Below are 15,620 nucleotides of genomic sequence, written 5' to 3'. Positions count from 1 at the left end.
TTGGTTTTTGTGAGTGTGTGAGAGCTATTTTTGTTCAAGTTGGATTGCTAATATAGCAGAGTTATTTTTTAGTTATTTTTTCTAATACAGAAGAGACGTTATTTCTGTCATTATTTCATTCGTTTTTTTTTAAACTTGTCACAATAAAACATGTTGAGTAACCTCTGAGGAGCTTGTGTCTTTGGTTATAGATGGCATCTGGTAATATAACAAAAGAGGAGGCATACTTTAAATGTATGAAACTATCAGGCATCTTTGAGTAAACTCTGAGTATCGAGTGTCCTGGTCACCCTACACAACGTCGTAATCCAAGATGGCAGCGTCGTGCATCAACAGTAATAAAGCTCTTGTAATATTTTATTTATTAACACTCCTGTTTTGTTTTTGTGAAATTAAATCAGTGGTAAATGTAGTTCTGTCCAACGTCTATCTGTGGACATAGAGCTATGGTGTTTGTATGTGTAAAATACAACGTTAAGCGTTGTTTTCAACGGGTACAGCTAACAACGGCTAAACGTCACAACATCTTGGTTTTCCGACTTGTTCACTGGAACGCCGTCAACTCGGGTGTGACGTCATTCTGCAGCATTACTCTGTTTATTTACTCCAGCTCTGGTGGTGGCTGGTAATAAATGCACTCAAAAAAAAGCAAAGTTTACTATTTTTGAGTAAAATATTCTTTACTCTGGAATAGTTCAATTATTGCTCATAAATGGGGAAATTGTGATTCAAAAATACATTAAAATGCAGAGATATTTGTAAAAATGCTGCAATATTTGTTGCTTGGCTGGCCGGTTCAGGGGGGCCCTGTGTAATCTTCTATCTGGGGGCCCAGAATCCGTAGCTACGCCCCTGATCTCTTCTCATCGCCTCAGAAATGACAAAGAATGATTGAACTTTTATCCTGTGCAAGAAAGAATCTGCATTAAACCTTTAAATACATGTAAATAAAACTTGCTTCTTTTTGTTAAGTTTACATTCTTCTTGTGAACTTTATTTTTCTTATTTGCACTTTTATGGATAAATTTATAACAGATAAAAACCTGGCAGAGAAAGCAGAGCACATTTTATGTTGAAAAGAAATAAATCAAAGGGATAAAAACAAATACAGATGGGAAGAAATAAAAAATATTACATAAATATTTCCTCCAGACACAGAATTTGTCTTTTTAATTCTAGTAACCTCCACATTTGTCTCTAAAATTCTGTGTTGGGTGAAATCAGGCGCTCTCTGATGAACGGCGGCGGTGTAAAAACCCGGCTAAATGGTCAGTGAAAGCGTGTTATCAGCTGCTCTGCATTCATCAATCATCTTTGTTCATTTTATTTGTCACCAAAATGACACCAGGGAATCCTGTCGCTACAACACTGATAGCAGCTACAAATATTTGAGCCGTGTTGTTCTTTGACACGCTCGGCGTTCTGTCAGCCCCGCCCCCAGATGTACTGAGCCTTGATATATCGGGTCTGTTAGCCCCTGCTTTGGCTCAAATCCAAGGCCCATTTGTACAGATGGGGTTTTACGTGGGGCCGTTTTAGCAAAGCACCCTCCCCATAAAGCCAAAGTGTCTCATCGCTTCATAATTGTGTGATTATGGTCGACTGCTGACAGATTCTCCTGAACAGATGCTTTTATCATGTTTGAGATCCCGGTTTAACCTTAATCAGGCGTTACATGTATGAATGGAACCTAGAGACGCAGGAGGATCAGGTGTGTGACAGCGGAGACGCTGCAGCCTGGGAGAGAAGATGAAACACTGCACGGTTAATGCCAGCAGGGCCGCCTGCACACGTGGAGGAGGGATAAATAGTGCCACCAGGTGATAATATGAGGGAACAACAGCACGCCTGCATCAGGGAGAGAGGGTTTATTCTCACTGAGCTGATAACTGAGTGATAATGATATATGAAAAATACATGTTTGTTTGCATTTACTTTAAATGCATTTGATAAAGCAGTGGTTCCTAAGAGTGGGCCCTGGGCCCCCCCCCCCAGGGGGCGCTCTGCATAAATCTTAAAGCTGTTCATCAATCTTCTTATTAACATCCACAGTCCCAGCTGTTTTTAGGAAGCATATTTTTGCTGCAAACACATCAGGAAGTGGACTGCTCTAATCCTCACCTCTAGCAGACATCACAACTCTACCCTTGGCTGCACGGTGATGCAGTGGTTAGCACTGTCACCTCACAGCAGGAAAGTTCCAGGTTCACATCCTGGTCTGTTTAAAGATGCATGCTCTCTCTGTGCTTCACCCACAGCCCAAAACAGTGTGGCACACTAGGGAGGCAGGTCTACGTGTGCCTTGGGGATCTGGCTGGGCCCCTGAAAAAAAAAAAACAGAGAATGGACCCTCCCTAGTGTTGATGATATCAGTGTATGTGTGTTAGCATTGATGCTAGCACCCTGGCGAACAGTTATCTCATTTGGCAAGCTAGATTCCTGCTGCACAGCAGAGTAGTGAGAGGGAGGGGCTGTGGTGCAGCAGAGGAGAGGGTGTTAATTGTAGACACCTGTGAGCTGAGTGAGGAGAAGAAGAGAGACAATGGATTTCTGGAGGAAGGGTGAAACAACAGAAGGAGTGCAAATACAAAAAAACCCTAGTAAAAAAGAAGTGATTTATCTGCTAAAAACTGGAAAAGAAATCTCAAAGAAAGTCCAGAGTGGTTGAAATACATATTAGCTTTTTACTTTGGAGCCTTCAAAAAGTGGGAATCTGAAATCCTGGAGCAGTGTGAGATCCTGAGTCTGTGGCGGCACTGAAATCTTCTGTGGCAGGATTACCCTCCAGTCTTGGACGCTAAGACTCTTCTAACCGCAAGTTACCCATGACCCTCTCTCCCACATCTATCTTTCACCTTTATTTCCCATATACCCTGGCATTCACACACACACACACCGTTTTGGTTTTGGCTGAAGAGGCCTTGACCAGTGGACACTGGGTTTGATTTTGTTTGAACTTGGGGAATATTTGATTTGATTTTGCTTGAACCTTGGGGGGAGGGGGGACCTTTGAATCATGGACTGATTTCACTTGAGAACCGCTTGAATTATGGACTGTTTGTGCTGGAGGAACATTTCATTTAATTTTGCATGAACTTTTGGGAGGAGGGACGTTTGATTTATGGTCTGATGAACCTTTGTGTTGTTTGTGCTGTGGAGCATTTGAATCATATTGAACTGTTGGGACTATTGGGGTCGTTCCCTGAATGAACTAATTTATGTTGTAAACATAAATGCATTGAGAAATCTGCCTTAACTGAAAAGTTTTGTGTTGTTGTACTGTTAGTCGTGTCCTTAAAGGATTTTTGAGCTCTGTTGCCCTGAAATTTGGTTAAAAGCAAAGACAAAAAGAGACATAACTGATTCTTGGCCTTCATTCCTTTTGTAGCGTGATTGTTATTTTCTTTAGGCCTTAAATATCTTTTCTCCACCCTGAGATTTTAAATGATAGACCTAACTGTCTGTCTGGCGCCCAGTTAAATAATATAGATATTTCTGGCCATTAGTTAAGCTACAACTTTAAACCCCTTTTGACCACCTTTTAGCAACTTTACTGCCACTTGTAATCTATTTTGCCTATTTTCACTCACTTTATCTTTGTTTGGCCACTTTTTTGGCCACTTCTGCCCATTTTTAAATCACATTTAACCCCTTCAGCCCTAAGGTCCCCCTAGGCATTGTGCAAACACAGTGTGAAATAATGCACTAATCATGAAAGAATATAGTGATGTTTCACATCAAATTAAACAGCAGAACCTGGGCTACACGGCTATATAACCATTTTTTACATGCCCCAAACACAACTCAAATAACAACTAAATGAATTAGGACATATCAAACTCCGTACAGCTCGACTGTGTTAACTCACCCGCCATATTTGTGGCTGGACAGCGGTGACAATTCATGCAGAACACATGATCTCACCTTTAAATGAAAATTTTTTTTTTAATTTTTGCTGTGTGCCATCTTCATTTACTCCCAGTATTCCATCAGTATTACATATACTCATATTAACACATCTCAACAAATCTCACAAGTGTTCCCTTTACGATGAGACACCAGAATTATTCAAATAGACCTTGTGGTTGCAGAGATATACCAGTTTTATTATGGGTATGCAATTTTTCAAGCAGAAACCTAAAAGAGAAAAAAAGGAAAAAAGACTGATGGTTGAAGGGGTTAATCCATTTTACCACCTTTTTATAACAGTTAACTCAATTTGGCCACTTGTAACCCATTTTTATAGCCGTTTTGACACTTTCAACATGTTTGTGCCACTTTTAACCCATTTTTGGCACCCTATGCCAATTGTTACCCATTTTTGACTTTGTCTTGCTACTTTTTGCCCAATTTTGCCATGTTTTTTCTTCAAATTTCACCAATTTTGCCACCTTTTGCCCACTTTGCCAGCCCCAGTTGTCTGGGCCCCAGAAACCTCTCCCCTTTATCCCCCTTACAGGCCACCTTGACTGTTATAATATTAATAATGGCAGAAATGGTGTTAAAGGTGGTGAAATTGGATGTTAAAAGTAGCAGAAATGGCTTAGAGATGGTAAAATTAGAAAAAAAACCTGGCACAAATAAGTAAGGTAAAAAAAAAGTATCTGAAATGGCTTTGAAATGGCAAAAATGGGTGGAAATGTTGTGAAAGGGGATGGAAAATTGATATCATCTGGAAAATGTGTTAATTGAGTTAAAACATAAGGAAGATATTGGCAGAAATTGGTTAAACTAGCAAAAATGGACACCAAGTAGTGGAATGTGGCTAAATTGGGCACACAAAGGGTTAAAGGGGTCTGTAGCGCCACATTATGTAATAACGTAATACATTTTCAATTCATTATGTAATAACGCTGCATTTTGAAAGCCACTAAGCGGTTAGGGTTAGGACAAGGTAGTAGGGTATACCCTGGAGCCCACCTTAAGTCCTAGGGTTAAGGTTAGGGGTTTAGTCTAGAGCCCTGAAAGGGGGGTTAGGTTTAGGCATAAGCCACTAAGCAGTCAGAGTTAGGGCAAGGTAGTAGGGTATACCCTGGAGCCCACGCTAAGTGCTATGGTCACGGTTATTACTTAATGCAGCGTTATTACATAATGTGGCACTACAGGGTCAACAGAGACTTATGCCTGGGTGGTTTAGAAGTGGCAAAAACAGGCAGAAAAAAAGTGGTGGAAAGGGTTGAAAATGGGCAAAATTTGTGTAATCAAACAAACAAAAAACTCTTTATTGTTTTCAGGGCATTTGGAGTCTCCCGACCTCCAAGGGGGTCCCGACCCCAAGGTTAAGAAACACTAGTATAGATAACTTTCCAGGCAGTACCTCCTCATCTCACCGAGGATTAACTCTGAACTCTGCAGCTTGAGTTCGTTGTAGTTTGTCGTTGGGACACGTATAATCTCTGAATCTGACCGGCCTGCAGCTAAAGCAGAGATTCCAGGCTTTTCTAAGTGTTTGCGTGCTTAGAAACACTCTCACAGCGATGTTTTTTGGGACTACTTTTGCCATTTTCTCCACAAAGACTGAACTTTGTTTCCTTTCCATCTGAACCCTGATTGTGATCGCTCAATCTAAGCCATGAAAGAGATTTTTAAAAGTGGGATTTAAGTGTTTTTCAGCGCTCGCCTCCAGCTGTAAAACAACCCGAAATGTAAGAAAAGGCTGCGTGGCGTGCTCACATGCTGCACGTTTTGATGTGGCTCAGCAGTGACACAAAAAAACAACAACAGTGTTTCTGGCATGTCAATTTTTCTTTTGTTATTTTCGGGGGCCTGTGACGAAAAAAATCCCATCTCCCATTGTTTGTGCAGGCTCAAAGGATTAAACAAAGTCAACAGTGATGGAAAGGCACTGATCTTTTGAAGTATTTACATTTGTGTGTGTTTTTTCCTCCATCCCCCTGAAGGCGTGCGTCTATATTTCACGCTCGGAGTTTGTCTTTGCTCTGCTTAGGTAAATGGCGGCCTCGGCGACAGACAGGTGCTCTCCATCTTGTAAACCCGGAGGGGGTTTGTCACAAGACAAATGGGCCTGGGAGCGCCATCCCAGCCGTTCCACCTGGCTCGTCTCCTACAGTGAAGCGTCATGGGATTTGTAGTCCTGATCCGCCCCCAAAACGCACGCAGCAGCTCATCACTCATCACAAAACAGCGCCGAGACAGCCAGGCTGAAGTAGACAAGTTTATTAATGATAATAATGAAGATGATGAGGATGATGATAATATTAATAATTAGTCATAATTATAATAACGTTAATGTCATAATAAATAGAACTCTTCATCTGAAGCACGTAAAGAGAAGCATACAGAAAGAGAAAAAACAAAAACACAAAGTTCAGAGTACAGAGCCAGAGGAGGGGGGCAGGGACTTCTAGAGACATTTTTAACCTTTCAATATATCCATTTAATTTTTTAACATTTTTAAACTTTATTTTACTGGAACATTTACAAAAAGGAGAAAGAGATAGATCTTAAAAATCCTTATAAATAAATTTTGTCATTATTAAAACAAAATACAAGATTTCGGGGTGCCAGAGGATGTTTTTTTTTTTCTTTTTCCCCCTTAAAGGACAGATTAGGGAGGACACAGGGTAAGGGGGGGGGGGGGGGGTAATTGACCCTTTGTCGGCTCTCCGATTGGGCCAATCGGAAAGCCCCATTAAATAACAAATGTAGCTGGTCTACTTCTGGTGAGACGATCTTTCCCCATGTCTTGGCGAGTCTTTTCAGAGTACAGCGGTGAAATTGTGACCTTGATTTGGTTTGTCTGATTGGTTTGCAAGATGTCAACAATTAAATCTGGGGTTATTTTCCATCCTGTTTCCTGAAGACGATGTTAATTATGAAAAACACCTTCATTGGATTGATGTCCATGGCTGACCACCCATAGAAAATCACAAAGAACACTTAAATATGCTCTAAGGTAAGAGAAAATGTTTTCAATATTGCCAATATGAGATGCTCCAAACATTTGTTATTCAATAGCAAACTAGGGCCAAAGCACCTGGCCATCACACATACTCAAAAAAATCTGGTGTACACATAAATGTGGTTGAAATAGGTTTCAAGAGCTTTTGTAAGGACTTGGCATCATCCTTCATGGTTTAACGGGACAGCCCCAGAAGTCACTTCTATTTATAGTTATGAAATTTGGTCGGGAGATGCAGCTTGGAGATATCAACAAAAAAGTCTCTAGGACCAAAACTCCAACTCCAACAGGTAATCTGCCATTTAGAAGTAGCCAAAATGGAGGTGTTTTTGTCCCAAAATTAGGGGCCAAATAGGTTGTTATTATTACATTATATATTTATCATGAGTCATTACCATGTAAACATGCACCAAAAGCTATGAAATCTGGCACACATATTAGCCTTAATCTAAAATTTAATGTTTTATTGGTTTAAGAAATGGGGGTAGCAATTTGGCCTTTAGCGCCCCCTAGCCTTTGACCAAAGTACAGCCCCTGCAGCAAGTTTACCCTAGAAAGATGAAATTTGGCAGACATATCCGGCCTGCTTAGACTTACAAAAAAGTCTATTATTGTCATGGTGGATTCTAAACAGGAAGTTTGAAATTTTAGCTCAAATGGGTTAAACCGCTGCTTTTCTGGGTCCTTTAAGGACGAACTCCTCCCAGGGCATTCATCCTGTCAAGTTAAAATTTGGTACACAGCTAGAGGAGACCTAAACGATGAAATGTTATAAATGCCTTTGAGCACTGTTAAAGTTGCTATTCTGTAATGATGGGTAACACTGAGGCCAAGTTCATCAAAGAATCAGATAAGCTGAATATCAATCAAAGTCAAATTGCGGGGTGTTTTCAGGTGTTTCAAAAGCAAAGAAGCCCAGGGGAAAGAAGTTTGGTCTAACCAAGGATCGAAGGGTTTGACAAAGGGTCACTTCCTGTTAAGGATGGGGCTAGACAAAGGGTCAATTATGTACAGAACACCAGGAATACAAAAGGGGCCGGTCGACTCACATACTATAAGGCAAAGAGGGGACAGGGTTGGGGTGGAGGGGGGAGGACATAGTAGTGGGGTTAAAGGGGGACATCCTGCTAGTGTCACAGCTCAAGCAGTTGTGCTCAGGAAGATCAGGACCAGTTTGTTACACTGAAGGCATCTAAAGGAAGGAGGGGAAGGGGTCGTAACGCCGCTGCCCACTCAATCCTGCTGCTGGGGGGTCGGCTGGAGCTTCACATGGTTTCTGGAGAGGCAGAACTTCACTGGCAGGTTAAAGAGCAGAGACGAACAACCACAGTTTGATTAGAATTAAAACTAGCAGGGTTAAAAGAGAAAAAAGCCTAAGTAGTGGTTTTTAAATCTGATGCTAGCATCTACCAAAGAAAGAAGAGTCAGGCCTGTAAAACACCAGGTTCATTCATCACTGAAGGGTTAGTTCTGTGTTTATCTAAGGAAATATTTCAGGAGGTTTAATGGGGACACGAGCCTCGTAGTAGACTGAGTTATCCTTGTTTTCTTAGGTTCAAATGAGGACAGTCATTAGCTTTTCAAACATACAAACACAGTATATAATACTTCTCTTCATAGGTGATATTTATGTTTTTATAACCAAACTTAAAACATGTACGGTTCAGAAAGTGGTGTTAAAAAATGTATGTATTGTGTCTTGTCTTTCTATTTTTATATTTTAGTTTAACTTTTTATTTACGTACGTAATACTGCTACCATTATTACAATAAAGATTTATAATACATTAATTATAAGAGTCTCACTGCAAATCTTTCTGCGGCAAACTTTGCTACATACCCACCTCCGATCTCAATAATAAAGAATCTTAACAGTATTCTAACATATAATGGAGCTAAAAGTTTGTTTAAACAATGGAAAAAAATAAGAGATACTGTTAGAAATCCCATGAAAAGCACACAACTTAAAACAGCATCTGGTTAACAAGAATCAGTGCTAAACAGCTCCACATTAAAGCACCAGCTGTTGGTCTGAACCTGGAAATATTCCCAGTCCAAGGAGCATGTTTTTACTTTAAGCAACATTTGTTGAGCACGTTCAAATCCGAGCTGTTTAAGGAAAGTATGAGGCTGTTTTTCAGATCATTTAAATATTGATTTACAAGCTGCTTTTTAAAGATTTTCATCTTGTAGCCTAGATCCTAAAACGGGTAGCTGGGGATAGCTGGGCTGATACATTCAGTAGATTTACATGCACACAGCTTTGTCTACATGTACAAACACCAGGGGGAGAACTCCACCACAGAAGGTGGCATTACGCCCTCGTTCAGGTAGTTATCATTGGAGCTTTGTCCTGATGACATTGCTAGCTTCTATTTCAAATAAAAGCATGAACGGCCATTTTAATCTGTGCACCTGATGGCTGCCCTTGCACCTCTACCTTACAGCAACACCTAAAGGGAAACACAAACATGCCTTTTGTTATATTTAGCATTTAAGCTGTTTTACTTTTGTGCTAAAACCTGCTGCTGATTTTGTAGAGCATGCTGAAAACGCCTTGTCCACTCTGGGTCTGATTTTGGTGAACAAATGCAAGTGTTAGATGATATATTTTTAAACCAACTATGTGTGAGGACATTTTCAGTTAGCACAGAGTCTAGATTCAGTGAACGGAACCCAAGACAAAGAAAAAGTCCTTACACTTTAGTCAAAGCATTTCCTCTAATATAAATATAAAAACATGTATTAAAGCACTACCAATGATTGAGTTAGTTTAAAATACACTGATGAAAACGCTGGAATACCTCAGTGGAGAATTATCATTGGTTTGAAAGTTCATTAGTCCAACACTAATGTTTTAGACTAGACTAGATGGAAATGTAACTTTCTTCTCAAACATGTAATTTCAGCTTGTTATTATCCCGTCTTCTGCATGGACACCAAAGGTTGCCAACGGACTTTTCAGTCACAGTTAGGCTAACAAAATTTACACCAGACTCTGCTCAAAGTGGGTTTCCATAAACCGCCAAGAAGAAGAAAGAAGAAGAGGCAGCTATCACAGCCACTTGGGTCATCGTTTGTTTGCACTCTGTTCGGACACTGGAGTCCAAGTCCAAGTGGGTTTTTCACACGGTGGCCCCAACTGTGCTTGCCCTCTTATGTGTAAGCTATATAGACCAGGTCTGATAGAAGTCCACACTGGCAATCACAGCTGGGGCTACGATGGAACCCTCTGACAAACTCACTTGAGACCAATGTTTGCAGCCTGCAAAGAGGGTCCACATGGACAGATGCAATGGCTTTTGAAGGGACAGCAGACGTTTAGAACTGACTTTAAAACTCTACATACAGATGCACCTCCTGCATATGATGTTTGATTGCACATGAATTGTGCGTGAGACTGTCTCTTCAAGCAGATTTGGGCAGGGCCTTTAATAACAATATATTTATGTTCCCACTGATCTGGACTTTGAGGTCAAATGCTCAGATCCAGTCTTGCTAAGAATCCTGGCTTGCTTTGGGGACATGAATCTTTCATAATACTTCTCAAAGCACTTTGAGGTGCCTGTGAGCACTATTGATAATGCTGAATGTGGAGCTAAGTGTCCTACTAAAGTACTATTTGCACAGGATTAGTTTTACCTGTGGACGTCTATGTCAGCTGAAAAATGGTTGAAAATTTGCCCTGAAATTTTTACTCCACAAATACAGACATGGTTGATTCACATGGGGTTAAAAATGCACAATTATTACAAATAAGTAATACTAATCCTGTGCGAATAGGGCTTAAACCTGCACGTTTTCTTCAGTCTTCAGCAGCTTTGTGAGAGTTCCTACATTGCATTTTAGTTTGCGTTCACATTGATCACCTGAAACCAAACTTTGGGGGCTGGGTTCCTACGGTGAGCCACCCTTCATCAAACTTAAAAACATTTTAATTGAGTGTGATTTTCCTCGGATTCTAGAGGTCTGGTTTTGGTCTTCTACATGCATGTTAACATGCTGTTTGTTTTGGTCTTTTCATGGGTTTATCTGTCAAAAAGTAAGGGACAGTTTCAGCATTATTGCCTAAGATTATAAAGGACTAGCTTTTTAAAACAAAGAGGTAACAGTAGCCGAGCACGAGTGACATCATATCTGTTTTGGTTGTGAAGTGCATAGATTGTTCAGCAGATGAAATCAAACCTTAAAGCCTTAAAAATACCACAAAATAAAGGTGAAGCTGTGGTTCTTCATCTCTTTCACTCGTCTAGCTCCGGTGCAGCTCTGCCTCCCACGAAGTTCCCGCCAAAGTAAAACTCCAGCCTGCTCCCGAGTCGTCTCTGACCCACCACAAGTCTGTAAGTAGGCCAGGTGAATCATGTGACTCTCAGAAACAAACCTACAGGTATAAAAATGCTAAGCCTGCATATGATCGCAGCATGGGAGGACAAATGACCGACTTTACCCCAATTAGACTTCACAACAGTTAGTTGCCATGATATAGATACTCTGTAATATATGAGAAGCTGTCTACAGATGAAGAGAGGTCGCGTGGGTAGGAGCCCTGATTCAGAACAAGTTTTTTTTTTAATAACCTGAAATAAGATGAAGTTACTCAAGAAGTGTGAGGTGAGATTTACTGTACAGGATATTAACAGTACACACTGTAGTTTTGTACAGGAAGTCAGGAGCTTAACCGAGCGTTTCCCTCTTAGATTCACACACGTAGTGTACCCTGAACTCTCAAACAAAGTTGTGCTTCACCTGAACCTGCTCGCCTCTTATCAGAAGAAAAAAAAGAAAGTTTCTTTCCAGGGCCAGCAGGTTGTTTCCAATATGCAATAAAAGCGCCCGCCCACCAGGGTCAGCATGAGAACAGCAGTTCACACAGCGAGGCTGCCGCAGGAAGCTCGGCCTCATCAGCGCCGGGGCTCGTTAGCTCAGAGCAGCGAGCTCTTCCTCCTCTGCGGCGATGAGCGAATGGAATCTGGGTCACGTCAATACGCATCCGGGCTCCGCCGTCATCGCATAGTCTCGCTGTCTCCTGATCAAAGAGCGCTGAGACTGTGTGTTCAAATCATACTTTGGTTCAAGTAAGAAAAGAAAAATCAATATTCATAAACTTTTTATCTGACACCCACAACACCTAGCGCTAATTAGCAATCCTTCGCAGCTCCAATGAAGGGCCAAATTCTTTTCCCGGGGTAAGAGGAGGATGGTGTTTTGCATCTGCGAGCGTTTGTGTGGTAGAGGGGGGAGTTTGGGGGGAGATCAGTTCACACTATCACCATCACACTTTCAATCATAGAACACATGATCACATGTTACAGTAAATATCAGGGACATATTTAGCTGGAGGGGTGGGGGTGGGGGTCTGATATCTATGTTCGGGGGGCAGAGGCTTTCCTGCCCACCCCCTCTACTCCCTGACATCACCACAGCCCATATAATAGATATGTATATATATTTATATACAGCAAAAGAATACATACTTATTGGACACCCTAGACATTAATGTACATTCAAAGAACTGAACCAACATTCTTGTTAAACACGTTTACAGTGACTCTCCTGATATAAAGAATTTTTCGCTTCCACCAAATCAATTTTTTTTCCTCTTTAAAAGTTTTCAGTGCTGCAAAAAGAAACGAAACACACAAATAAATATTCTCAGAATACATAGACAAAAGAAACCGACATATTTGAGCCCTCGTTCCTCGTTACCGTTGGATGGGCACTACTGTATTTCTATAATGTTTATCTAGCGACATAGTCTGTATGCCTCAGGCTTGTGTTTTGGTTATGCACCTGCTGATGTAGTACGATGGGATTATTCGAGTATAATTCAATTTGTTACATGGACGTCGATGAGTTATTCTCGCCAGGGTGGAAACGTGCATCCTTGGTAGTTGTACGCACCTTGTTTTCACGTTGGTCTGAAAGTTTGTCTGTCGGTGCAGAGCGACACAAAGGCTTGGGCTCGGAGTCTGGCAGGTGTCGGCGACGTCTGCGCCGCCGTTTTCTCTAACTAGTCCGTAGTCTTTGACCTCTGCTGGGGCGTGGAGAGGGGCAGACCGGGGAGGCTCGGCCGTAGACCGTCTCACCGTCCCGCCGTGGCTCACCCCCCCCACTCCCCAACGCTGTAAACCAGTGACGCTGCCCATTGGGGAGGGCGGGGATGCCCAATGGTGCTGCCAGGAGAAAGTGACATCACGACAGTATCCACAAGGGACGCTGCTAACAGTAGGCGCTGCCGGTCGGTGACGCCGCAACAAAGAGGGAAGGTGCGACATCACGGGCCCGGGAAGGAAGGAAGAAAGGAAGTTAGGAAGGAGGTCGGGGGGGAGGTTGGAAGGAAGAAGGCGGAGCAGTGAGACCAGGAGGCTGACCTTTGACTCCACCCACAGGAAGTACAGTGTAGAAAGTGCGTCTGCCTGGATGCCGAGCTCACCTCGCCACCTTTCTGTTTGTTTTTTTGTACACAACCTCGGCGACAGAGCAGTGTGCCATAGAGAGAGGAGAAGGGGCTCCTCCCTCCTCCTTCCTGCATACCACAGAATCAGCATCAAGGGCCAACTGTTCATCTCCCTTACCAAAAAACATAAAAACAGATTTGTACATATATACTGCTTTATACACACTTTTTACCATTGTAAATCACAAAAGTATAGAAAAATAAAATGTTTTATAATAACGGGACACTTTTTCATTCTTTCTCTGTCTTTTTCTACCCAACAAAAAGGTGGTCCCTGGTGGAAACTGGCTCACTCCGTCTGTCAAGTTTGTGGCTGGTTTGACACCGCTGCCGCGGCGCCGCTTTGTACGCCTCCCGTCATTCCCTCGCCAGCCTCAGTAGAGGGACTCCTTCTCGTCTTCTTCTTGTGTTATTTTCTTAAAGCTAGTTCTCCTCTCTTCGTTGTTTTCATCTGTGATGTCCATCAATACTGAGTACAGCTCTTCCTTTTTTATTTACTGGAAAGAGGAGAGAAGTGGGGAGACTGGTAAATAAGCAGCAGGTGATCTCTCTGATAGGCAGACATAATAAGAGGAGCAGTGAGTGCAGATACATGGACTCAAGGATGATTTTTAAGTATCCTGTTTGCAGCTTTTGGATGTTAAAGTCATATCCTGTATTTGGACGACTGATTTTGCAACCTGAAGAACTCCAGAAGTAAACAGGATGCTGTAGTATGAATGCACCTTACTCTGTTTTTAGCTGCTAACTAGCTGTGCAGGCAACACCTTAGCTAAATGATGCAACTAGGAAAACTCTCCCTTGGTAATCAATAACTGAAATATAAATGCAAATATCGCCTAAAGAAGGCATCAAAATTGCAATCTATTACAGCATGTACTGCTACACGGCCAAACATCAGCACAAACGGAGAAGCTCTGATGCAGCAACTTTCAGTTTTTCTGATACCAAATGTTTGCTGTCTTAGCAGACAGACAACAGTGTTGCTCTTGTGCAACAGATGCTCCGCCTTCACAGGCAGACGCTCAGGACCCTGGCAAGTAAACATGCATGAAACTTAACTTTATCCTGGCTCTGTGCATGCTTTAACCATGTAGAAAATATGTGCAACATCAATTTCGGTACGTAATGTGACTGGAATTCAAAGTGTGCAACTTTGTGCATGAAAAAAAATCCTGCAAATCTAAACTAGATTTGACAGAATTGTAAAGTTTATGGGAGAGCACATCGGTTATTCCAAACTGCCCACTGCAGATCACTGCAGATCTCAGATTATCCAATAGCAGAACTCGCCATCCAGCTATAGAAAGGCCTACAGAACAAGTAACTGCACAATAATGCATTCTAAATGTTGTTCAACAATCCTGAAATCACTCTGCAGCTGTAATCAGAATGAATTTGTGTAATTGTTGTTGAGTGGTGGAGCACCACACTAACCCTTTGAACCTTAGTATGCAGTATGCCATATATAATGTTTATTCATATGGTAGTCACAGGCTGGGAATATACTCGCTATTTTTACCTGCACTCACATAATCATATTATATTTATATTATTATAATAATTATTATTATTATAATTTTCATTATTATGAGTAGTAGTAGTAGAAGTAGTAGTATTATAATCATTATAATGGTGATTATATTTATTATCTTTAATAACATTAGCTTTATTACTATTTAGAAATATTCAATATTGACATTATTATTATTATTATTATTATTATGAGTAGTAGTATTAGTATTGCTATAATTATAATCATAACTATTGTGATTATATTTCATTTAAAAATATTTATTATTGTTATTATTATAATTATAACTATTATTATTATTATTATTTTTATTATTTTTATCATTATTATTATTATTATTATTATCATTGTCATTATTATGAGTAGTGGTAATAGTAGTATTGTTATAATTATAATCATAATTATTGTGATTATATTTCATTTAAAAATATTTATTATTGTTATTATTATAATTATTACTATTATTATTATTAGCTATTATATTATAACTATTATTATTATTATTATTATTATTATTATTATTATTATTATTATTGTCATTATTATGAGTAGTGGTAATAGTAGTATTGTTATAATTATAATCATTATTATTGTGAATATCTTGATTATTTTTAAAAAATATTAACTTTATTATTGAAAAATATTTATTATTATAATAACTTATTTTTATTATTATTACTGTATTATTGGCTACTATATTATTATTTT

At 40.4% G+C, this 15,620-nt stretch overlaps 1 protein-coding gene across 3 annotated transcripts in view; it reads right to left on the bottom strand.

Moving 5' to 3' along the window:
• Positions 1-6,612: 6,612 nt before the first annotated feature.
• Positions 6,613-15,620, bottom strand: part of LOC121503884 (RNA binding protein fox-1 homolog 3-like) — a 679,192-nt gene continuing 670,184 nt past the window's right edge. For all 3 annotated transcript variants that reach the window (XM_041778468.1, XM_041778467.1, XM_041778469.1), the window contains one exon: positions 6,613-13,875. In XM_041778468.1, coding sequence (XP_041634402.1) covers positions 13,873-13,875 — 3 coding nt within the window. In that variant the 3' untranslated portion in view covers positions 6,613-13,872. The remainder of the gene's footprint in view (positions 13,876-15,620) is intronic.

The sequence above is a fragment of the Cheilinus undulatus genome, linkage group 21, assembly GCF_018320785.1.
Source record: "Cheilinus undulatus linkage group 21, ASM1832078v1, whole genome shotgun sequence".
In the NCBI taxonomy this organism is placed as follows: Eukaryota; Metazoa; Chordata; class Actinopteri; order Labriformes; family Labridae; genus Cheilinus; species Cheilinus undulatus.
The sequence above is the reverse complement of the archived record's forward strand: the minus strand, read 5'-3'. Positions and strand labels throughout refer to the sequence as shown.